This window comes from Podarcis pityusensis, assembly GCF_964106645.2.
Source record: "Podarcis pityusensis genome assembly, chromosome: 5".
NCBI classification, from domain to species: domain Eukaryota; kingdom Metazoa; phylum Chordata; class Lepidosauria; order Squamata; family Lacertidae; genus Podarcis; species Podarcis pityusensis.
Genome location: NC_138032.1, coordinates 34,498,114 through 34,523,481, shown reverse-complemented (window position 1 = coordinate 34,523,481; position 25,368 = coordinate 34,498,114). Strand labels below are relative to the sequence as shown.

At 44.8% G+C, this 25,368-nt stretch overlaps 1 protein-coding gene across 2 annotated transcripts in view; it reads right to left on the bottom strand.

Moving 5' to 3' along the window:
- Positions 1-24,685, bottom strand: part of LOC308477864 (glypican-5-like) — a 404,575-nt gene extending 379,890 nt beyond the window's left edge. The window contains exon 1 of one of the 2 annotated variants that reach the window (XM_081006899.1): positions 23,912-24,685. In XM_081006899.1, the coding sequence (XP_080863025.1) occupies positions 23,912-24,098 (187 nt within the window). In that variant the 5' untranslated portion in view covers positions 24,099-24,685. The remainder of the gene's footprint in view (positions 1-23,911) is intronic. The other variant, XM_081006900.1, reaches the window with a different exon arrangement.
- Positions 24,686-25,368: the final 683 nt, after the last annotated feature.

Sequence of the window (25,368 nt, the reverse complement as noted above, 5' to 3'; positions counted from 1 at the left end):
TGTCATCATTACCGAAACTGGTGGGATCTTTGGGGGTGAGGGGGAACCAGGACTTCAGTCTGAAAATTAGCTTCCTCGGCTCTCTTTCATACATTCATGAAATAAGAGCAACCGGATAAAACTGAATTCTGTATATTTGTTCATAACAAATCTCGTAAAGGATCATTTTCAAAAATAAAGCATTGATACATTTTACCTGTGGCTTTGCACCACCATGATCTATGCCCGTTCTAAATGATTAATAATAAAAAGCTCCTACTAATTTCAATTAACTTTACTAATTTACAGTGCAACCATCATAGCAATGCCTTATTAGCACTGACTTTGAATAAAAATCCATTACTTTAGCAAAGAGCCAGAAAGTCTTATTGTACCACTGCAAGCGGAAAGAAGATAGGAATTTCTGGATAAATAGCATTTCCAGTTATGTTCGACAGATGTATGTTTATCCATGAAGCACAACTGTAGGAAAATAAATCCAGGAAGGAAGACTAAAAACAGCATGCAAAATCCATATTGTTCTATCACTAAGATCTTCAGTAAAACAACATTCATAGCCAATACAGCAGGGGTGGGAAATGTGTGGCACTCCAGATGTTTCTCCAACTCCCATCAGCCCCAGCCAATTGTCAGTGAAGATGGGCCAGCAACACCTGGAATACACACAGGTTCCCCATTCTGGCAAAACATGATCAGAACCATTGGATCTTATTGTGACAATGATATTGTTTATCCCAAAACTTTGTTGTGGAGTCCAATTGCCTCCCCTATATTGGACAGAAGTGCTTAGCTTTTCTTCTTTTTTTTTAAGTACTCTAAAGGTGCATAACCCTTTGGATTGCTTCCCTGATATACAACTTAAAAATAGTTCTAAGGATTCATCTCTTCAAAGCTGCCCTTTATCATCTGGAACAAAGCACTGTAATCTTATCTTTGCAACCTGCCACAATCGCAGGTTTTCCAGATAAGTGGTCTAGTAATAGGCAACAAAATACCTACTTGATCTGAGCCTAAGATCACCAGTTGCTGCTAGATGAAAGTTACTGGTTTTTCTCTTCTGCAACTTGTTTTATTTTAATCTTAGACTAAATTAATACATATCTCATACAACAAACTACAGCAAATAAAAAAGGCTGAATATGATAGTTATACTTGTCCCAAAACATCACTAAAAAAGCCTTCTCATTTATTCAGAAATCTGTTTGACATATTTAGTTGCACTCTCCTATAGTACAGCGTACAGGGCTCCGGAATGGATCCCGGACGCTCAATGAGGTACAACTGTATGTTAATTTGACCACAGTGACAATAGACCAAGTTTTTTCTTTTTTTTTTTTTAAATGATATTTATTAAGATTTTCAAAAATACAGAAAGTAAGGATTAAAGTACATTCAAAGCCTTATTTTCATACATCCACTTTCCGGGACTCCCCCCTTCCCCCACCCCTACCATATTCCCCTTTCATATTGTTGGCTCCACAAGCTCTCAGTTCTAATTGAAACTTAATTTGTTTAGACCATTATTCGAATTTAAAATTTATACACTCCTCATCAATACCCTTAATAAAAGACAAAAGTTCTCTCCCAGGGCCCACCCCATTTTCATTCCACAATTTCCCTTTTTTTAATGATAAGGACACCCCACACAATAGAAATATCAGAAATAAGAAATAAAAAGTATAATAGATGAAAAAGAGCCAGTTCAAAAAAAAAGAAGTTAACAAGCCTTTGGATTTTAGTTCTCCCCCCCCGTCCCCGGTTTAATTTCCCCCTGACCACCAAACCATGTTATCCGCCTGGAATTCTTAAAGTCCATAAATCACCTATTTCCCCCAACTCCTTGCTGGCTTTTTCTTTTTATAGTTATTTTTTAAAACACTTAACTTCAGATCTTTAATAAAACTCCCCCCATTGTTCTTTCCAAATTGTAGTCCAATTTCCTCTTGTTCCGCTGCTGAAACGTTCTAATTCAGAAGCTTAGTAACTCTGCAGGGATTATTGTTATTCAGGAACAAAAACTTGCGTTCAGTCCCTTCCTTTCTTCAATAGAAAATTCTATTGTCTCCTTTAGCTGAACACCCTGTAGAGAAAATATTATTTCCGTTTTGCAGCTTTCCCAGAAGATAACCAGTCCTGTAAAATTCCAATGGTATTTTTCCACTTACGACCATCTTTGTAATGTCCCGAAACTCCTCTAGGGGGATTGTTGTAACTTTGTTTTCTCTAGTCCAAAAGTCCGATTGTTATCCATGTTTTCGCCATTTTGTATCCAAGTTTTAACGAGTTATAGCAAATTGTAACAAATTTAACCAGCAAAGTTCTCATAATAAAATCCTCTCTGCTTTCCGACTTTGACAGCTACTTTGACAGCTGTCAAAATCTCCGACTCTTTTCACCAGGCTCTCTCTTCAATCACCCCGGTTCCCAGGGGGGGGGGGGGTTACGTTTCTTCTCCCTCAATTCTTCCTCCAGCACAGTTCTTATAGTTCCCCATCGTGGAATTCTTAGTTTTTATCAGCAATACAAATCTTTTTGGACCTTGGTTTCCCCGTCCTTGTTTTGGAAGGTTTACAGTAGGGGGGGGGACTGACTTCCTTTTTGGATCCCCCCCCGCTCGTGTCCAATCCGAAAAAAAATTCTTTTTTTTCTCCTTTTGAACCCGGTTTCCAAATTACTCACGGGTTGTTGTTAAGAAGTCCGAATTTTCAATGGAAGAAGTCAGCGCTCTCCGCCGGATGGCATGCGGCTGCGCTCGGCAGGGATAGCAGAGGACTCAAAGCACCACGCTTCTCCCCGGCACCCGATCCGTAGCCTTTAAAAAGGCTCCTTCACGAGTCGGGAGGGCGCTAGCGGTGCCAGCCGAGTCTCCATGTCCACGGCCTCCGTGGCCGTGGTTTTTAAGGGTCCCCGCATCGCCGGTGCGGTAGGACCCAGCCCCTGCCGAGCAGGCTCCCTCCGGAGCTCGGAGGGAGTCCGCCATTTGGCGATGGCGCCAACCCGGAAGTCCTAGACCAAGTTTTTTCAATCCATTCCAAACAAGCAGGGGCTATACTCTTCTTCTAAGGGTTCTCTATAACTTGGAAGGAAGCTTCTGTATCAACGGTACTCTATCCAATTGAATATAATTTGACAGGTGCTCTTCCAATGATGTCACAAAACTATCTACCCTGATCCCCTCTAGAGGCCCTCATAATTGCAAATTATTCTTTCTTAGTTCATGGGTTATTTCCTCATACTTAGCTGTATTCATTTCTACATCTATCTCCAACACTCTATTCCTTGTTTATGATTCTCTAGGTATATTTTCTAATTCTGTTTGTGCTTTTTCCATATTTGCCATTTTATTAATGTATGTTTCCATTCTATTATCTATTCTACCTTTTTCTCCCACCCTAAAGTTTCATTAGCCATCACTTCTAATTGTTCTTATATTTTAATATCCTGATTTCCCTTTTTTAATCCAATTCAGACATAAAAACATTCTGAGTTTTATCTTTAACAGCAATCCAAATTTCTAATTTTCTGTCCTTTAAATTTTGTCCTTGTTACGGAAATTACGGGGGGGGGGCACATCTTTAAAGTTAAATATTACAAATATTATGCCTGAATATATCCTTCCAACTTGACAGCTCAGGGAAGTCACCTAGCTTTAAAAATAATATAAAATCATCTCCTTTCCCAGTTTCCTCCATTCCAAAGCTATTTTCCCCTTGCAAAAGGACTCCAGGAAGTTCTCAGAGGTGACAATTGCTGGGCTCATTGTTAGCCAAAGGAAGCCAAATCTCATCACCTGACTCACCTCAGGCTCCAGACATGCAAAGGAACTTCTATTGTACTTTTGGGTGGTGGGCACTTAAGACATATTTGTCTATGCTAATCTTATACCTGAGTCTTGCCCTGCCATGCCTGCTTATGCTAATCTTGTACCAAGGACTTGTCTGAACATGTTTGCCAAGGTTAACCCCTCCCCTTCGAACTGTATTCTGGGATGTGGTGAGAAAGTTTTAAAAGTCTTTGTCACCCCATCCTCGGAGTTCAAAATTTGCTCTTTGAACCTATTGCGCAATAAACTTTGGTCTACAGCTATTTGGCTGGACTCCTTCCTTTATTCTGCAGGGACCCGCGGGCTCTGCCCGACGAGCTGGGTGACTGAGCAGCCTCACACCTGGATTTTTCCTTAACAGTCCTTCTTATACTCTTTTTTCCAAAAGGGTCACTTCTTTTGTGTACAACTTATGATTATTGTCTATTGTGACCCCATTTGTCTCTGGTGACCCCATTTGGACCTTCTCTTTCTTTCCCTTTAGCTTTCCAAGGACCTATATTCTGTTATTTTAATTAGTTTTCCCTGATACTCCATTCACATTTAGGGGCTTCATACATATCATATATGTGTGTGTTATTATTGTAAGCACTTTTCTCTTATAAACCAGGTATATTTTTCTTATTAGGACACTTTTACCCTCAGTACTTATCTCTACCTTATGCTTGAACTTTTGCTACCACTATCTCAATTAATTCTCAAATATCTCATAGTTATTAAATTTTCTGCATCATACGCATTTATCAGATAGTTCATCCTTCAAATCCACCCACCATCCATTTCAGTTCAATCCAATTATAATTTGTATCCCCATCAACATAATTTATTCCAATCATAGTTCTTACAAGTCATTACATTGCCAAAATTCATTAGGTAAATCAACTTATGTATTTCTTCAATAATCACGATTTAATTCTTCACTTGATTCAGTTTTGAATTAGTTTCACGGTAATTGGTTCAGTTGCCAAATTAAGCCAAGCAATCCTGCCTGTGTGTTCTTATCATAAACATATTACTATATATGGCTCAACTCATTTAGCTACCTAGTGCTCAAACTGTGTTTCAATTTGTCTTTTTTCTTAATTTTCCTTACAGAGTGCAGCTGCTCCTTCCATCCTCTTAGCTAAGCCGAGTCACTACTATGCTGCTTGCCAAAGGGGCCTGCCAAAGTTCCTCTAGTGGTGGCAACAGAGGTCTCTGCACCTTGGGGGCTCCTCAAGTTTTATAGGCGGGGTCCTGATATATCTTGCCCACATTTGGGTCAAAATCTCGCTCCTCGTCCCTCAAATTTGTGGAATCAGGGAGACTTCCACAGTGGCAGAAGAGTACTCACAGTGATTGGGCAGGAGTTGCTGGTGTGAACCTAGTTGTCCTCCCTTTCACTCCATTCCCAGCTTCTCCTGGCAGCTGTTCAGCTGTTTATATGCCCACCAGGTCTCAGTGTATCTCGCCTATGTCTTGTTCAAAACCTCAGCCCTCCTCCCTCAGGCCTCTTCCACAATTTATTAATTCATTGGCAACTGCTTAAGATGAGGGCTTAAGGTGTGGTGACACTGATATTTATCAATTATTTTCAACTGAATGTAATGGAAACCCACTCTCTCAGGTTCGTAATTATAATGTTAAGTAAATATTTGTGTTCTTCATTTTTCACATAAGATGCTTTTGTTGGTCTAAGTAGCAGTGGCGTAGCGTGGGGGGTGCCAGGGGGGCCGGCCGCACCGGGCGCAACATGGGCGGGGGGCGCGCTCGCACTAGCAGCTCTCTGCCCCTACTAAAATCCACGGGTTAGGGAGCCCGCGCTCGCTCGGCTTGGCGAGGAGGTCGCGGAAGGGGGAGAGCGAAGCCTTCTGCCGCGGGCAAAAAAAGGAGAGGAAGCCGGGTGGGCGGGCGGGCGGGCTGGCTGGCGGGGGTCTGGCTGCACCTGCTGCTGCCGGTGCAGGGCAAGGCAAGCAGAGCGAGGAGGAGAGAGAGGGGAAGGGGGGGGGAAGCAGCTAGGAAACGCTGCGGTGTGGAGGAGGAATCAATTAAGGAGAGAAAGCGAAAAGCCTTGGAGAAAGGGAAAAAAGGAAAGAAAAGAGGCAGCTCCAGGAGAGCGCGGGGGAAAGAGAAGCCTCGCTGCTGCTGCTGCTTGGGAGAGTAAATTACTGTACTTGCCTTGCCCCGGGTTAGGGGGCGCAAATTATTTGCCTTGCCCCGGGTTAGGGGGCGCAAATTACTTGCCTTGCCCCGGGTGCTGATAACCCACGCTACGCCGCTGCTAAGTAGTAAAATAAAATGCTTCATTCTGGTTTACTTTGTTTCATTTCTGCTTCTATTTAAAATTCTGAGCAGAATCTGCTCCTACTCACCTGCCCCATCCATTGCTCGTGAATCACTGGGCCCTGCGTTAGTTTGCTGAAACGTGAAGACAGGGACCTGGAGGTCTCCATCTGTTGGTGGTAATTCTATCCATGCAAATGTATAAAAATGGACAGCACACAAGAGAAGCCATTAAAGTAGACAGATAGTCCCAGGTTGGAGACTTATGTTCAGAAGAAGACAGAGGAGAACTCTCCCCACTAGGAATAAGTCCTATATACTTTCCTCCAGTATGGAGGAAAAACCAGAGTGAATACTTTGATTCTAAGAATGTTGTAGTCAAAAGACCAGAGAAAGACCAGGGCAGGCAAATCCTGATAGACAGCAATGAAAGGTAGGGCTGCTTAAACAGGAATTTAGCAGCACCTGTACTTTATGGTGCAGATTTGGTAATGCAGGCTGTGTACGCACCATACACTGAAAGCACATTCCTCCTCTCAAATAAACCTGGAAGCTGTAGTTTACGTCTTACAATTCACAGCATCCTTAACAAAATTCACTTCCCCGAGTTTGAGGGGATACTTTTGATGTGCTTTAAATGTATGGTTCGTATGCAGCCCAGTCAAGTGTTGTAACGATGATCAAGTGCTGGGCTGCTGCTATACAGATTTTCTAAACATCTGGTGCTAAGATAGCATCATGTCTTTCCAGACACTCAGAGCCAAAACTAACTTGTGAGATGAGGTATCTGTGATCAAGTCTCCTAAAGGTTAAAAAGCAAAACATAAAAAGTAGCCACCAATGACTAATTTTGATCAAAGAAATGGCACTAGGAAACAGAATTTATCTATTTTTTCCCCCAGGCAATTTTCCAGATCTAAACACTCCTCTATGTATATATGTGTGTGTGTGTGTGTGTGTCTGTGTGTATGTGTGTATGCACACATACATACATACATACATACACCCCCCCCAAAAGCTACTATTCTGGGAGCAGCAAACAATGGCATGTATTAAAATTCACTTGGTAAGTATTTCTAAATTCTTCCACTCCCTTGACTTTGCCAGGCCACCCTGGTAACCTTCCATCATGATGTGAGTCCTTCCTGTAGTGGCTTTGTAGAAAGTAGCCACATTTGCATAAGACAAGAACTTTAGCTTAGTAAACTATATCATGCATGAACTGTGTACTAATGCACGTTGTGCTACTGCTACAGCTCTGCTCCTCCCATGGTCTGAACTGGTAAAACAAGACAGGAAGAAGATATCTTAGCATTGCTTCTGAACACAGAGTTGCTATTTGTTTTGCCCTAACAAACCAACATGTGTAAACCAACAACAAGCCATAGTTTAAGGCTGGCTAATGAGCCTGGCTTGCTAGAGAGAAGCAAAACATGATCACAGGTTGAGATGTAACAGCCAGGGCTCCTCCAGACATTCTATTTACTGAGCCTTCATCTGCATTTGCTTGCACAAAGCTTACATGGAAGATAGATTATATCCTGCCTTTGTTGAGCATTTGTTTCTATTTGTTTGTGGAGCCATTATATGACAACAAGCGTTCATCCTGCTTTGCTTGTCTAGTGTCCCATTAATCATTCACTCATCCCACACTTTTCAATATATTTCCCAGTCCCTTTCCAAACCACAAGAAGTCTGATCCTTTCTTAAAGTAGATTTGTTATACTAAGGTGACAGAGTGCTTTAATCCACTTGAATTGTACAAACCTAAATTTACAGTATGCACTTGACTCTTATGCTATCCCCTTCCTGGTTTGCTTACCTGCTCGTGCCAGGGGAGGAGCAGAGTGGAAGTGATTGCTTATTAAAGCAAGAAGTCTATTGACTCTTAACCCCAAGTTAAAAATTAGCACACCAAGAAGAGATTGACAAATTTCCTTAAGGTTTCACAGAACTTGAGAATCAAATTACGTTTTAAAAAAGGATAATAACTATAAAGTGCTTTACAGAATGATCTAATTAGGATGATTATTGTTGCCACTTACAGTGGTACCTTGGTTCTCAAACGGCTTGACTCCCGAACAAATCAGCTCCCAAACGCGGCAAACCCGGAAGTAAGTGTTCTGGTTTGCAAACGTTATTCAGAAGCCGAACATCCGACATGGCTTCTGCTTGACTGCAGGAAGCTCCTGCAGCCAATCAGAAGCAGTGCCTTGGTTTTTGAAGTTTCAGGAGTTGAACGGACTCCCGGAATGGATTAAGTTCAAGAACCAAGCTACCATTGTACTATAAAAACATTCCTTGTAACCTCATAGGTAAACAGTTGAATTTCATGAAATTTTGGTGACAGTCTAGCAGCCTTTGGAGGATTTGTTTTAAAGTGAAAGAATCCATCGCCAATGAAAATGAGTAGGGCATCAGCAAAACCTATCAGTGAGTTCACTGTCTCCACACCATGCGAAGTTTAGTCCTAAAAACCCGAAACCCTTTCATCAGTTCCAGAGCAAGGTGTTGGATCCAGATTAGCTGAATTGAATCTCATAGAAATTAATGAGGCTAGTTTTCTTAATTTCCATGGGAACTAAATGCAACTAACTTTACCTTGATCCCAATCATAAAGTTCAGGCTTTCCCCACAAATCTCAATCCTTAACAAATGTATCCCAGTATACAATGTTGTTGTAGGTAAGTCAGTCCCTGCACCTTCAGAATAACACTGTTTCATGGTGATGTTCTGAAGAGTAGCTGTCAAGAATTGGGCCATTTATCTACCAAAGGCCAGTTATTGCTGAGGAACATCCAAGCAGTGTTAATCGATCAGAGATCCCATTACCCAAGACTCACCAGGTAAGTATAGCAGAGTCAATGAATTTTTCAATCAAGAGATTTTGGGCAACTAGACTTACGTTATACACTCATGACATAAGCCTGAATTCCAAGGCCCTTGCCTTATTGATGAGCAATCGAGATTAAATGTCAGAGACACCTGAATTTAAATCATAGTTCAGAAGATAAAAGTTTTAATCGCTTATCCTGATGGGATAAAGGTTTTTCCAGAGATAGCAAAAGTAAGTGCACAGCACATCTGGCCTATGACAGAATTATAACTTTGACAGAATGCTGCTGTGCAGAGAAAGTGCCTCATCTCTATAAAATATACTTTTCATTTTTAAAAAGAGCTAAGTAGGACAATCAAGCATATGAAATGTTCTATAGAAATAAGAAGATTTGATAGATAAACCACAGAGAGTCTGCTCAGCCAAAATCCAGTGCGGCTCAGAGATAATACAAGGAGGAAGTTACAATAGGGGAGATGACGACAAATATTAGATAAATTGAAATTTAGGATGATCAGTTACCGTAATTCAAGGTATCTTAATTCAAAAGGCTTTGTGTACTATGCTATGGATACATGTGCTGTGGAGTGGTGGAGTTGTTTTTTAAAATAAAAGTAAGTCATAATTTACAAGCTTTCTAAGTGACTGAAAAAAATGGTGACATTTCTTTGAAGATTGACTTAAAAATTTATCATGCTATCCTTCCAGAATTCCTGCTGTTGTCTCTTGCCATATCTGCAAATCCCACCCTGGGGCCTTCTTTTTAAAAGTCTTTATCAAGCCTTTATAGCATCTGAGTAAATCTCACCCACCAAGTATTGTGTCCAGGCTCTGGACATATCAATAAAATCCATGTCACCTCAGCATATCAGTATTGCTACATGTTAATTATACCTTCCCTGCAAAAACCAATTATCACTCACCATAATCGTATTAGTGCATTACTGGGGTGGGATAGGGAATACAAACATATGGCCCACAACTTCTGCACCAACAGAACAGAACAAATAGGACATCCAGCTTCCCAAGACAAAAGACTTCCCTTCTCCACAGGAGTTTTGAGTTAAGTATGAGCCATTCAATTTCTGAATCCAACAGGAAAAAATCTATAAATAAGAAGTAGCATCATAATATAAAATATACCCTATTGTTTAATAATGACCTCAGTTTACGTAACTAAATCACCAGATCTGAACTATCTGTGGTGCACAGACTGCAATTAACTCACACCCTCATTTATCAGCCAGCGAAGTTAGATTTGCAAATGTGCTGTCCAGATGTTAATGCAAGGCACCTACATTAAAAAAAACTGATAAAAAATGAACTTCTAACATATTGGTTGGAAAAATATTACTCACTTGGTACAATGTGTTTAACACAAAGGTAAGCATTCTGAACTGAGCATTTATTTCCTCCCAACAGCCATTTTAGCCTCATAAATATCCTGTGAGGAACATCACCCAAGAGCCTCATTTAAGTATATTGTATTTAATTATGGGGTATCAAGAGTTTTTAGGGGGTTAACCAGGCTGGGATAGCTGAGGTAGCAGGCTTGTTGGTTTTTGAATGTCTGATGTAGATTTTTTTCAATTTCGTTGTTCTGTATGGGACTATGACAATAAAGATTATCGTATCGTATTGTAAACCAACACCACCCAGAGAGTTTCAGAGTGGAGCAGGCATTTTGAACCTGTAATCCTGAAAACACAGGGATTTTAAACCCATGGTTCCTGAACTGTGATGGAGTTGCTAGACCAGAATGCTTCTGAGCCCAAGCCTGAGGCAGACAAGATGGCTCCCCCTCTCCATGCCACATACAGAAGGTGACTGGACTGGCAATTGGATTCTGTGGACAGAATCGTGTTCTCCAGCAGCTGGAGGGAAGCTGGTAAGCTTAAGGGCCATATTGCACACATTTATTCAAAGGAAGAGAATGGCTTGGGGACCCACTGCCTCCAGTCTCTGCTTCTTGAGGTGGTTGTCTCACTCTGCCCAATGGCTTGGGCCAGGCCTGCTCCAAAAGCTCAGACCCCAAGATACAGTAAACAGAGTGTTGTACCCAGTGGTTGCCCTTCCCCTGGAGAAAGCTAGACATTGGATAATATCCAGTCTGAAAGCTAAGGCATGTTATGTAGTGGAACCAGAGGGTGGAGACTGGGAGAAGGGAGCAGAGTGGCACTGGCCAATCAGAAAAACATCCTGACTGCGCTTGGTGCCCTGATGAACATGGAGGAAGCATAGAGTGAATGGCAAAGCCCATCTCCTCAACTCGAGATTTTACTCGGGAGCAGAGGCAGTCTTGGGTTTGTGTGACCTGTTTGGCTGCACTGGGTGCTGGCACCACAACAATGGTACTGAATGGAGCACAAGAGGCAGGGGTGCCAATTGTAAAGTCACACAGGGTACCATGGAAATTTGAGAGCCCCAAATCCGCCACCACCTGGAGATTCCAAGAATGTGTCTAAACCCCGAAACTTCAAGCCAGTTCCTGAGATCTGGAAAACTTAATGTTAAACTAACCTTCCTTTTAATTTACATCAAAGGCATTTGGAATACATAACATTCGTTTGCCCAGACACCCTTAAAAACAGCTGCCATTTGCATCCTCACCAACTTCTAGCCCAGAGCCACATGCCCTTAATATGCTCTCAGCATAACTAGGCACATTTTGAGAGAGAGGCAATTCTGTAGCTCCATAGGATCAAGATCACATGGGACCATTTGGACCTATCAGGGAGGGGAACCTGTGGCCCTCCAGATGTTATTGTATTGCTACTCCAATTGCCCACAACCACTGGCAATGCTGACTGGGACTGAGTTGGAGTTCAACAACATCTGAAAGGCCACAGGTTCCCTCACCTTTGCTTTTATATAGATGAATATGCATCTTATTAAGAATGTTATCAATAAGAACAGAACATTTCCAAATAAATGGACCTGCAACATTTCACATTCTGGCCACCCTTCTCCAAGCATCAGAATACAGTAGGTGCATTATATCATACAGTCCAATATCCTCATCTCTCCAAAGGAAAGAATGTGGAGGTTATTAGACAATTACTTAGGCAGACATAATTGGCTTATTCCAGCTGAAGATCTGGCTCCTGACTCTACACAGCTTTGAGATATTAAAAAATAATGTAAAACAAAAAAAGATTAGCACGAGACAAGTTCCAGGCAGGCCTGCAAATATGCATATCAGATTTTTCCAAGGGAGTGCTCTATTTTCTGCAGATTCTCTGATTCTTATAACATCATTTCACCCCCTACTGAGCACCTTCATTCGTCATAAGATTTATTCCCTTTTACTTCTCTGCTATTCCCCACCCGCATTGCTGTGGGTGGGAAGAACTGTGCGTACTGTTTTCTATTTTACCCACCCTCAATTTCTCCTCGCAACAAGCTTCTTGCTGCGTGAGCATATTAATGTTGCCATATTTGCAGGAAAATGTTTACAGCATGAGCTTTCAGTTTGAAAACAATGGGCCCCGTTTAAACTCTTGTGAAATCAATAGGAAGTTTGTGTACCACATTTGTTGCTAAGTCAATGGCGTGGCCTTGTCATTATGTCCTTCAGTTGTCTTCCCATCATTTCTTGACTGAGGGCCAACCTAAATGTTACAAGGCAGATGCGTGCCAGTCATCCCACATGCATCTTTAAAAAAAAACAAAAACAAAAGCTGCCGCCGACTGCTTCTATTGGCAATGGTGGAACTGCTTAGCCCTTCCTCTCCCCACAGACAAAATCCCACATCCACCCCACAAATGAAAAAGCATACAGGCACCTATTGCATTGCACCTTTAATAAATCCGTAGGTGCAGTTAGGAACATGCAGGGGCTTTCATGTTTTAATCAATATATGCTTTTGATTTCTTTATGCAGCCCATCAAGATAAAATTCATATATACTCCTGAAGACTCCTATTGGGATTTGAGAAACTGCTTAAAAATGTAAGGAAGACCCTGTTAGATCAGGTGAAAGGCAGGGAAGTTTCCATCAGTTTCTTGACGTGGTCTATCAGTATAAGATTCATACATGCTTCATAGCAAGGGGGAAAACCCCACGACGACCACCAAATTAAGAACTTACAGAAAGGGTTTAATACTCAATTAAGAAGGCATAGGATAAAAGGCACGGCTGCCTAACAAATATTAAGAGCATGAGAAACACTTAATGCACAGTGCTGAGGATCAATATCACCTTTTTGTACATTCCTTCCTATCCTTAATTAAAGAGCATGTCAGCCAAAGTTTAAAAGCATATTAACTTTTCACATCTGTAGCTATTTGTTGTTTTCTGGGAAAGAAGCTTGTTATTTTCAAGGGAGCTAGCATGCCTCTAACGAGGCAGGAAGAAAACAAGATTCCTCTGAAAAGCCTCAACATTTGTATACCATGGAAGACTGGCCAACCATAACTGTTGAAAAGGTTCACGGATAGGTTCCCGCTTGCACCACGGCTGTACCCAGAAAAGGGTGGAAGATCAAATACCCGCAGAGCAGAATCGGGTTTCTGTGTGCAAAAAGGTGAACAAAGAACAGTAGCTTGTGAACCAGATAAGTTGTGCAGAAGAGGAAATCCGAGTACGCCTAGCTTGTCATGCCAGCTATGCCTGATGGCATTCCTTCTTCAACACAGCTATTAAAGGTGCATATATTTGACCTGCTTTTTCACCTGGCTACCCTAATTCAGCCTATGCTTCACACCACAAACTTCACAGAGCACTAATCCAGCCACCATCACAGATAACCCTCAAACAGGTTCCAAATTCCACCACAGCCATAATGGCCGACCACTGTGGTACAAGGCGGACCCAGCCCTAAGCGCATCCATAATAAGGGACAATGCCTGATTATTATTATTAAAAAATAGAGTTAGGGAGACTAGGATAAGGGAGGCTTAGCAAGCACACTCCCACCTCTGCCTTCAGAACACAGCCCTTATTTTCCAGTGTTTTGTCTACAATATTTGGAGCAGGGCAGCAAAACAGAAACAAATGGATTCTCCTCTCCCCACCTCCAATAACCTACTAAGAGTTCCTTTATTTCTGTAACCACAAGAAAAATGTGACATTATAGTGGTTTTTAAAAGCCTAGCATAATTCAGAGTTCTGCTGTCTCTCCAGCTTCTGCAAAACAGAAAGCCACAGTAGGTGGGTCCTTTCTGGGGGGTCTGAAGCATATGGGGACTTCTTATTTCATGAGCACCATCCAAAAGAATTGTGAAGTGGCAGACAGGAAGAGAAGCGAGTAGGAAAGCTGGCTCCTGCCTGATATTCATCTGCCAAAGGAAGCAGCGCACATCTTGGTCTCCACTTGGGAGGAAAAGAAAGAAAGACTTCTCTTTGCACATTAATTTTTGGAGACTGAAAACAGCAACTGTGATCATCACCATCAATTCATGTAGTGCCATCAACAGGCATGGGTGATTTACAGAGTACAAGAGGACATGTTTCTGCCCAAAAGACTATAATGTGACACAGGGGAGACAAAAAGCGGAATGGGGATTTTGGGGGGGTGAGAGTAAATAGGGAAGCTACATTTGCTGTCTATGCATTTGCACAGGTGTAAGTACATATTGGAGGCACTATGCTAGGGTGGATCTCCTCTGGTCCTCCAGAGGACTGGACTCATTGGACTCATCGGAAGGAGGACAGGACTCTGTCTTACATCTGGAGGTACTAAGGATTCAATTTGGTATTTGTTGCCCCTGAAGCAGATAGCCTATGGCCCTTCCCCCAGCCAGCATGGTCAATAGCCAGAGATGGTAGGAGTTACAGTCCAGCAACATCCGCAGGGTCCCAGTGAGTCACCTCTGGACAATAAAAGGCTCCATGGAAAATGTGGGTTTTAAAGAGGGATTGGAAGAAAGTAAGAGAAGCGGCATTAGGCAAGTCTCTCTCTCTCTCTCTCTCTCTCTCTCTCTCTCTCTCTGTGTGTGTGTGTGTGTTTTCTAGAGGGTAGGCCCAAGCCAAAGGAGCCAAAAAAGGTCAGAGTCCTTTGGACAGCTGAGGAGGGAAGAGCTGAAGGAGTGGAGGTTAGCAGAGAGATGTACTGGGATATGAGAGCAAATAAATATGGTTTCAGAGGCCTTTGAAAAGAAGGACAAGGAGTGCTGGATGCATTAGGAGATGAGAACAGAGATTTAAAGAGAGGTGTCATATGGTCAGAGTTATCAGAGAGGTGGATGGTTTTGACAGCAGAAAGCTAGAGAAAGATGGGGGGGGCATCACGTAGTAGTCAGGGCAAGAGATGAAGAGGGCATGAACCAGAGTTTTTGCAGAAGAGGCAGAGAGGAAAGGCTGTGTATTTGTTGTGCTGCAAAGTTAAGGAGAAGCAACATGGGCTTGGCAACACAAGTAGATAATGGAATCAAGGGCAGTTATCATGTTTTGAGGGACAAACGGCCAACTTCTTAAGTCAGGGAGAAGTGGGAGGTAGAGAGAAGTATATGCTTTTAACTGCCGGTATTTGTCAGCAGTGTATTTATAAACTTAGCATTTGTATGTCGATCAATACACCTGAAGCAAATCTGAAGCGGCCTCTTTAATCTTGAGTTATAAAGTAACTTTTCCTGTAAAGTTTCCTGTAAGGTCGACAAAGTTTAAAACCTCCTAATCCCAGTGGTTATTCCAGGGCAAACAGAAAGGCACTCTGCATATGCTCAAAGGCATTGTGTCATTTTCCCATCGCGTATTCCCAGCCTGAGACATGATTGGCATCATAAAAGGGCTAGTATATAAACTAAATACCTACAACAATGCTGCCAGAAACAAGACAAAAAAAGTGGGGGAAAGGAAAAATAACTCAAGACATACTATAAAAGCAGCATTTTAGCCCTGCATACTTTTTATTACAGGATTTAAGAATCCCTCTGAGACACTTTGACAAAAACACTAAAAGTGCAATCCTATGCATGTCTGCTCAGAAGTAAGCCCACTCAGTTCAATGGAAGTTATGCTATGTACATATTAGTAGCTTAAAATGCAATGAGAAATTGGTCAGGTAGCCTCAGTGGCTAGAAGTGCCTTTTACCAAGTGTGACTGGTTTGGCAAATATGCCCATTCCTGGACTGGGAAAGCCTAGTCTGTGTTGGTTACCGTATTTTTCGCTCTATAGGACGCACCGGACAATAGGACGCACCTTGTTTTAGAGGGGGGAGAACAAGAAAAAAAATTCTTCCCCTCTCTGCCCAGCGCCCCTTCAGCGAAGTGGCAGGAGGCGCTGCGCAGAGAGGGGGAGAAATTTTTTCCCCTTGTTTTCCCCCTTTAAAACAAGGTGCCGTTCAAGGTGCATTCAGTCGCCTTCAGGCGGCTACCTTGGAAGCCTGGAGAGTGAGAGGGGTTGGTGCGCACCGACCCCTCCCACTCTCCAGGCTTCAGGTTCCTTTCGACCTGCTCTTTGGGGCTGGCGGGGGGAAGCCCACCGCCAGCCCCAAAGAGCAGGTCGGGGAGCAGTGGAAAGGCGCAGCTGAGAGGCTGCTGCCATAGCCGCGCGTCACCTCTCCAGCTGGGAGAGAGTACGCGGGGCTTCTTTAGCCCCGTGCACGCTTTCCCGGCTGGAGAGGTGGTGTGCGGCTAAAGAGGCTGCTGCCAGGACAGGGTCGCGGGGCTATGGCAATACCCCCCCCCCCACAAAAGCCCACAGGAGCCGCACACCCTTTAAGGAGTGAGCGGCTCCTACGGGCTTTTCTACGAGGAGGGAGAAGGGACTGACTGGCCGCGTCAGTCCCTTGTCCCTCCTGAGGAAAAGCCCGCAAGAGCCGCGCGGAGTTTGTGTGCGGCTTTTGGGAGCTTTTCCTGCCTGCCTCCCCCCTGCATTCGCTCCATAGGACGCACACACATTTCCCCTTCATTTTTGGAGGGGAAAAAGTGCGTCCTATAGAGCGAAAAATACGGTACTTTAAGACTGGATTACTGCAATGAACTCTATGTAGGGCTTCCTTTGCACTTGATCCGGAAGCTGCAGTTAGTGCAGAATGCTGCAGCATGATTGCTGACAGGTGTGAGGCCTTGTCAGCATATAACACCTGTGCTTAGAGGTCTGCCCTGGTTGTCAATTTGCCACTCTGCCAGGTTCAAGGTGTTACTATTTGTATATAAAGCCATTAACAACTGGGGACCAGTTCACGAGATCACTTTACCCCACCATGTGCTCACTTGACTGCTTTGATGGGCAGAATTGGTGCTACTTTAGCTACTGCATAATATTCATTCTGCATCTGAAAGAAACTGGTCATTTAGTGTAACAGTAGCTACACTTTGGAACTCCCTGCCTTTTGAGCTCAAGCCGGCACTTTCACATTACTCTTTTCAGCGCCCGTTAAAAGCATTATTGTTTAGATGAGCCTACCCAGATGCTTAGAAAGTTGAAATAATTTTAATCTGCTTTAGTATTTTATATTTTGTATGTTTTAAGGTAGGGTTGTAATATTCCTCTTCATTTTATTGTGCTATATTTTTGTAAACTGTTTTGAGATGTGTTTTTTTGTTTTTTACAATCAAGCAGTATATACATTTTATGAAAGAAAAAAAGAAAACAACAATGCCAAAACTTTGGGTGGAAAGAAGCAGAAGTCCCAGCAAAGGAAAAATGGATACAAAAAAGTATGGCATATGCAGAAACAGCGAAACTTACCAGAAGAATAAGAAATCAAGATAACAAACTTTTTATAAAAGAATGGAAATGGCTTATTGAATATATACAGATAAATTGCAAACAGGTAAAAACACTGGCAGGATTATTGTAATAACCTGCAGTTTCATAAGAGTATATATTTAAAGTACACATTGAAATGACTAAATTAATGAATTGGGATATTCAGAAGCTATTTTTTAAAAAATTGAAGGAACCCCAAAAAGAGGGGAAAGAAAGTCAAACTTTGAAATGTTAAATTGATTGTAAAATTAATGAAATGTATAAACTTGAAATGTGTAAATAAAACTTTTTTTAAAAAAAAATAAGACTTTGGGTGGTGACACTTGTTGTTCAACATAGGCAAGCACAAAACAAACAACATGCAGATAGAAGACCAATATAACACAATGAAAGAGGTTGCATTAGGGAACAAAAAGGACTATAACATTAATCGGTTTGTGGGGCTCTCACTGGCATCTTGTCCAACAAGATCAACAAAAGGAAAAAGGATGTACAAAGCCACAATTTTTGTATTTACTGGAGAGATGGAGGCAGAATGAGAGGTCAAGGATATGCATTAGCACTTCCCTCAAGATATCCACCTCATGTTTCCAGCACTGCGCTTAATGTATCTTATTCTCTCCAAGGAGCACAAAGCAGTATTTCAGCCTTTTAAAGGAAAAGACCAAAATTACACGGGAGACACAACTGGATCTTGCAATGTCTTTTTAAGCAGCCATAGGGTTCTCTGCTTCTGATCAGAGCAGTAGCGCTGGAGGAGGAAGGTTTAACCCAGGGATCGGCAAACTAAGGGCCGGATCAGGCACAATGGCCTTCAGGATCCAGCCCGCAGACTGTCCATGGATCGGTGTGGGGATTCTGTTCGTTCGTGCTGCGCCATTTCCCCCCTGTGCCATTCCATTCCCCCCTCTCCCTCACACACACCGCGGCGGCACCTCCTCCCTCCCTCCTCCTAGCTTCTCCTCGCCCTGCCTAGAGGAGGAAGGGGGCTGGGCTGAGCTGGCTGAGTGCATTTTAAGCAGCCCCTCTCCGGAGCCAGCCCTTTCGCGCCACTCATCTTCCCTCCGCCACCACCGCTGCCCTAGTGCTCCTGTGGGCCAGAGAGCGGAGCAGACGAACTCGCTCTGCCTACCCACGAGAAGCAGCAGTAGCAGTGGTGGCGGCAGCCCCAGGGAAGGTAAGCGCAGCGGCTGGGGCTGGGGAGGAGGACTACTTGCCCCCCTCGCCTCTTCTTCCAACCCCCCGGTGCTGCTTCTCCAGCCCGCCACAAGGTCTGAGGGACAGTGGACTGGCCCATGGCAAAAAAAATTTGCCAACCCCTAGCTTAACCCTTTTCTCCCTGTACCATTTACCTTCAGTCCTCGCTGTTGTCAGGAGGCCCATGCAGGGCTAAAGGTACCTTTATTTCCCCACCATCCATGGGTTAAATAGCAGCCAGGGAGGGTCCAATTTTGTTCAGGAATACTGCAAGGAAGGAAAGCTTAAAACAATGCCCTGCCCACCACCACTCCCTAAACACAAATACAGTGGTACCTCAGGTTAATTCATTCTGGAGGTCTGTTCTTAACCTGAAACTGTTCTTAACCTGAAGCACCACTTTAGCTAATGGGGCCTCCCGCTGCTGCTGCCACAGCGCTGCTGCGCCATTTCTGTTCTAATCCTGAAGCAAAGTTCTTAACCCGAGGTACTATTTCTGGGTTAGTGGAGTCTGTAACCTGAAGCGTATGCCACCTGAAGCGTATGTAACCCAAGGTACCACTGTACTTCAATCCAACTTGAAGCCTCCTGTCGTGACTGCTTTAAATTTAAAAACTTGAAATGTGGAGAAATCTAGTCATTGATTACCTGTATAATTTGGCATGAGGGTTAGACACAGAGATAATGATTTGCACAAGTCCAGCAAGCAAACTTGATACTGGATATCAGAACATCAGCCCCCTGAAACCCAAAGTAGAAGTCTCATTACTGCACCACAGTGTGTTGGTTGACATTATCCAAGGCACAGGTGTACAGGCGCTGATCAGAATAAGAGTCTCAGCACACATAACTTTAACCGCAACAGATTGCAAATTTGCCCCTTTGCTCTGGTTGCCTCCCCCTCAACATGCTTGAGAAGGCAGAAATGTTTCTACAATTCCATCAGAACAAATCTCTAATTGTCACTAAATTTCAAGGCTCTTAGGTAAGAAGTTGCCACAGAAGTCAAATGGTCTGCTCAAGTTAATATATCCAGCCCAAGACAATAGCAAGCAACAGATGCTTCTGAGTAGATGAGGCAAAATGAGTATTTTAATCATGTGTCGAACACCTTAATGACTTCCTGAACTAGAGCAATTTGGGTGGGGTGGAGAACACATCATATGAGCATTTGGACAATAACATTTTGAGAAAAGGCAGCCTTCCATGACCCCACTAGTGTGCACAGCATAAAAAGTTGGTCGCAAGAGTGTCACAGGTACCTATTGGCTAGTACCTGTGCATCTCAGTGAAGAGCATTCCCTTTCCCTCTAGTCACTATCAGACCATTTAAAAGATTTTGAGCACTGCACAGCAGTACTCGAGCATGAAGGGCTTATGCAGTCCTACAAAACAAAAAGGATGTGACAGTAGGGCTGCAATCCTATACTCACTCACCTGGGAGAATGCTTAATTTAAAACAATGGAATTCGGGTGGCATAGATAGCTTTACCGTGCAGTCCTATTCTCTCACTCTGGAAACGATGTCCCACCATTCTGTGGGGGACTGTGCATGCATGTGTGAGAATGAGTGTACCATGCACACATGTTTAGAAGCTATCTCCATCCCCCTCGCTTCTGCATTGGGCTGCATCTAGTCCAGTTCATGCTTTCTGCACCATATTTATGGGACAGTGACCCTAAAACTACCATCACCTATTTCCCGTCCAGTAACAGAGCAATTCTACAGTAAGTTGACTACCCCTTTGCATTGGTGGAATAAAGTACAACATATTGTCCAGTCTCTGCTGAAGAAAGCAACACCTGCTGAATGAAGGGGGCAAGGGGAGGGAAGCAAAACTTCCCCAGGGGTCACTGTTAATTGAATTATTAAAAAGTTATTTCATATAAGAAACTGTGGGGTGGAATGGGGAAGGCCATTCCTGTCTTCAGATTCCACTCCCATAAAATAAATTTAAGAAGAGAGGGAATAATACACTAATGAATAGTACATGACGCAGTATCAATTTCAGCAAAAGCTGTGTTTGATATATGTACAGACAATTACTGTAGTGAAAGGCAGAGCTGCTACTTTTAATTACAAGAAAAGTTTCCTTTTGACTTCCCTGCAAAATGTGCTTTATTGTGGTCCACCTGTGACCGAACTAAAACTGATGCTATAAAAAATTTTCCACTTTGCATGAGTCTTGCAACAAAGTGGTCTGGGTTAAATTCTTTCTTGGCGTACCTCCAAGAACTTGGTAGGCTTGCACCTAGAGATCTTTTGCATCTGCAGTTTCTAAACTGCCTGTTAGGAGAGATATTCTCTCTCTCTCTCTCTCTCTCTCTCTCTCTCTCTCTTCTTGGACCAAATGATCCCGGCAATCTAATTTGCTGCTGCAATAGATTCATTTTTCTATGCCTGGTGAAGAGATTTGCTAACAACCTGGCTCTGGGCACAGAGACTGACCAGCACAGTGCTTGGCTACAATAGGAGCTATATTAAGTTCCTATGAAATACAGAACAGGGAGCAGACAGACGGGGTACATATTCAGTTAGGCTGCTATTGTGCCTCTGGCTTGAGTCACCCTCCCTTCCATTAACCTGATTTACAGGAAGACTATTTTTCATTTCTGTGAGTTCTGGACAATACTCAAATTATTGGAGGGAAGTGGGGGGGGGAGCGGGCTTTAATGAAATCAGCATGCCCTACAACACAGCATGTCCTACAACATCCTCCACCCAACACACACATTTTAGCCAAATTGTGCTCCCCGGTAGCCTTATACAACACAGCAGCTAAGGGGGTTTGGGGTTTCCTGCCTAATCCTTGCCTACATTCCCATAGGGCCAAATACAGGGAAGCCCTGTGTTGTTGTACATTTAGAACTCAATACAACAGCAAGCCAGCATTTCCAGGGTGCTGCTCTGAACAAGCAGCGTTCATGGAATTGTAGAGCTGGAAGGGACCCGAGGGTCATCTAGTCCAACCGCCTGTGATGCAGGAATCTCAAATGAAGCATCGATGAAGGCTTTGACGACCTGAACATTTGGGGCAGCGGCCCATGGCACAGAGCCACAGAAGGGGCCACTGGATGGACCAGCTGGTCTGAAAGCTAGCAGCCCCAAAAAGATTTGGCAGGGTCCGCTCTGTGCCACACAAACCATCCCATCACACTCAGACTTCAAAGGAAAGTGGTGCCATGGAAATGTCACTCCTCTGCCTCTATGCCAAAGTGGACAAAAGTGAGTGGTGGCTACAAGGAGCATTCACTCACCAACTCACTTTGGAAGCTCTGCCACCCCGGTCAGGAAATGCAGGTGAGCCAGAAGAAGTGGCACTAGGCCCAGCCTTGGCCCACTTACCCTCTCTTTTCCAGGATTCATGGTGGGGAGGTGTAGGCCTTGCAGGAGCAGCTACTGTCTCCACTCACTTCTCAGGGTAGGGCTGGACTGATACATTGCTGGGGAGTTGGGTTAAATGGCCCTTTGGGCTCCTTCCAATTCTATGAAAAGCCTCACGCCCACTGGGTCACCCTCTAAGGTGGCACAGGCAGGCCTAACCCTCGCCCACCTGCCACAGCACCAGACAGAGTGTAGGTGAGCAAGCGAGAAGTTGGGTCCTCATGCAAGAAACATCTGCCTGGTTCTCCTGTCCACTCACCAGTGCACAACCTTCCCTAGCAGGCTGCCACTAACAAGGGTGCAGGTAAGAGACTTCCAGAGAGAGGGAGGCAGGTGGCAATTAGTTCTTGAAGCCATTGCTGGCCTCATCCAACCATGCAGGAGCAGCGTGGTGGACAAGACAGGGCAAATAATGGTTGCAAAGAGCAGCAATGCACTACTTCTTTTCACCAGCCTGCTGTCTCCCTTGGAGGCTTAACTTAGAACTCGCTCTCTCCTTGGGCAACAGGGTGGGAAGGATTGAGCCTAGCAGGGTCATCCTGAGTAAGTGAGTGAGTCACTGCCTCCACTTGGTAGCACAGCGGTGAGGACTCAACTTGCTGTACCCAAACCCCACCGCTGCACACAAGCACCCAGAAGTAAACAAGCAAAAAATGAGGCACCTTGCACAAATTCCCTGCTTTTAATCTCTTGTACAGCTGGTGCTGTGGTCTAAACCCCTGAGCCTAGGGCTTGCTGATCAGAAGGTCGGCGGTTTAAATCCCTGCGACAGAGTGAGCTCCTGTTGCTCGGTCCCTGCTCCTGCCAACCTAGCAGTTCGAAAGCATGTCAAGTGCAAGTAGATAAATAGATACCACTCCAGCGGGAAGGTAAACAGCGTTTCCGAGTGATGCTCTGGTTTCGCCAGAAGTGGCTTAGTCATGCTGGCGACATGACCTGGGAAAACTGTCTGTGGACAGCCAGTAAAGCGAGATGAGCACCGCAACCCCGTTCGCGACTGGACTTAACTGTCAGAGGTCCTTTACCTTTACACCTGGGTTGTGTGCATACCCTACATTTAAAGCACATCCCACCCACCCATCCAAAAATAACGGGAACTGTAGCTGACCCCCCCCACTGTACTATAATTCCCAACACCCATACAAACTACAGTTCCCAAGGTTCTTGGGGACAGACACCTGCACTCTCACTCTCTCAGCCTCTATCTCTCTGCTCTCAATCCTGCCCCTCCCACCCGCAATCAGCCAGCCACCTCTGCCCACCTGCTTGCCCTCATGTTCTTATCAGTACGAGGATTGTGTTAGAAGGGTGTGCGTCCTAACAGACGGGTCACCAAGAGCCCCCAGTCCCCACCACCCACAACCTCCAGGGTCAAAGTGGAGGGAATAAGAATTTCCAGCGAATTGCTACGACCTCCTCTCTAAGCGGTGGGTCCGAGCAACAGCTCAGCCTCAGCAAACCAAGTTGCAGCAGACGCTCGGGGCAGCCCCGGGGGCCATTCTGCCCATTGACCGCTCCTTCAGCTGCCGCCGCGTCCATTTCAACTCCCTCGGCTTCCCCCACCCGCTCTAGCACCTCTTCCCGAGCCGCCTTGCTCTGTCAAAAGGCGGCTCTTGTAACCATTCCCAGGTGCCCTAAGCAGAGCAAGGAACCGGGGTTAAGCGCGTCACAACCCCCACCCCCACGGGGAAGCCTTGGGAGACCGCTGGTCTAAAGGGGGAGAGAAGGGGGTGCATGTGTGGGTACTGACCGGCTGTGGGAACATCGGGCACCAGCTTGAGGGGGCCGATCTGGCGGATCTGAAACGCCGTCCTCACTTCGTGGCAGCTGGGATTCTTGACTCCGGAGACCCCGCCGCACAGTCCGGCCGCCGCCAGCAGCAGTAGCCCGAAGCGTCGCCGGCACAAGAAGACCCCAGGGCTCCTGTCACCGGCCATTTCCACATTCCCCACAAGGGACGGAGATAAGCCAGGGACGCCCAGCACGTCCCCAGAAAAAGTCAATCAGAACCAACACTGGGTGGACGCGCGCGGGGTGGGGAGAAAAGGAATCGGGTGGAAATGGGTGGCACCGCCGCCGCCGAGCAAGCTATGAGCAAAGTTGCACTGGGCAAAGTTGCGAGTTGAGGAAGGCGGCTGGGCGGTGGAGTGAGATTTAAAAGGAAGGAGCCCCGCTAGAGACGGTGCGCTGCACGCTGCCTGCCGAACGCGGAGAGCGGCAACGTTCCAGCCTCCGAACGTTGAGAGCCTGCGAGCGTGGGGGTTTCCCTTTCCTTTTCCCACTCGGCGTTCGAACCGTGGAACGCTCGCAAAGGCGGTCCAGCCCGGGGAAAACGCTAGCGTTCGAAACGTGCCCTCCTCCTCCTTCTCTTCGTCCTCCAAGCGGCTCTACCTCCAATGAACGCGTCTGGCGGGAGGTGGTCGTGGTCCTGGCGGCCCAGCCCTCCTCGCACAGTAGGGTATGTCTGCGAAAAGGGGGAGAGGCAGATCTCGCTCATTGGCTTGTTGCTATAATTAGGCTCCTTTAAATAAATAAATAATCCCCACTTTAAGGAGAGAGAGAAAAAAAACCTTGAGGAAATCTCCTTTAAAGCCTCACACTGACGCAGCAAGATCCCGTGCGTGCAAAGTCGCCGAGGAACGACACTCTGCTGTAACGCAGGGGGTGGGGTGCGGGGGGGGGGAGAGAGAGAGAGGTTTATATAGTTGGGTGCCAGGGAACTTTTCCAAGGACTGCGGGACAGCCTTTGCTTGGCACTAGCTGTGAGCCGTAGCCCGTGAACGGAAGTCCCAGCATCAGATTATATACTGCGGGGATCCGATTTTTTGAAAAGTGCGACCCAGTTACGTGCACATGCGTGACTTTCCGAAGAAAAGACCTAAATCACGCCGTGGAAGGTTGCGTCAAGTTTATGCACGTGTGCCGTCTTCGGCTTTGAAACGGCTTGGGTGTCACACCGGCTTCTGTGGGTTGTAACAGCAGCTTGATTTGCAAAAGAGATCCTTTCTCTCCATGCCTGGAAAAGCTCCAGTAATGTCAATATATGTAGGGAAAGCTGTTGTCAAAGAAAGCAAGAAAGAATGAAAACAAACCTGGCAGTCCTAGATTATTAAGTCCGTGTCCACGAGACACGTTCTTCAGGGAGACATCGCTGAAGAAAGCAAATGCTTCCATGCAACTGCACTTCCGAACAGAATAACTGACACG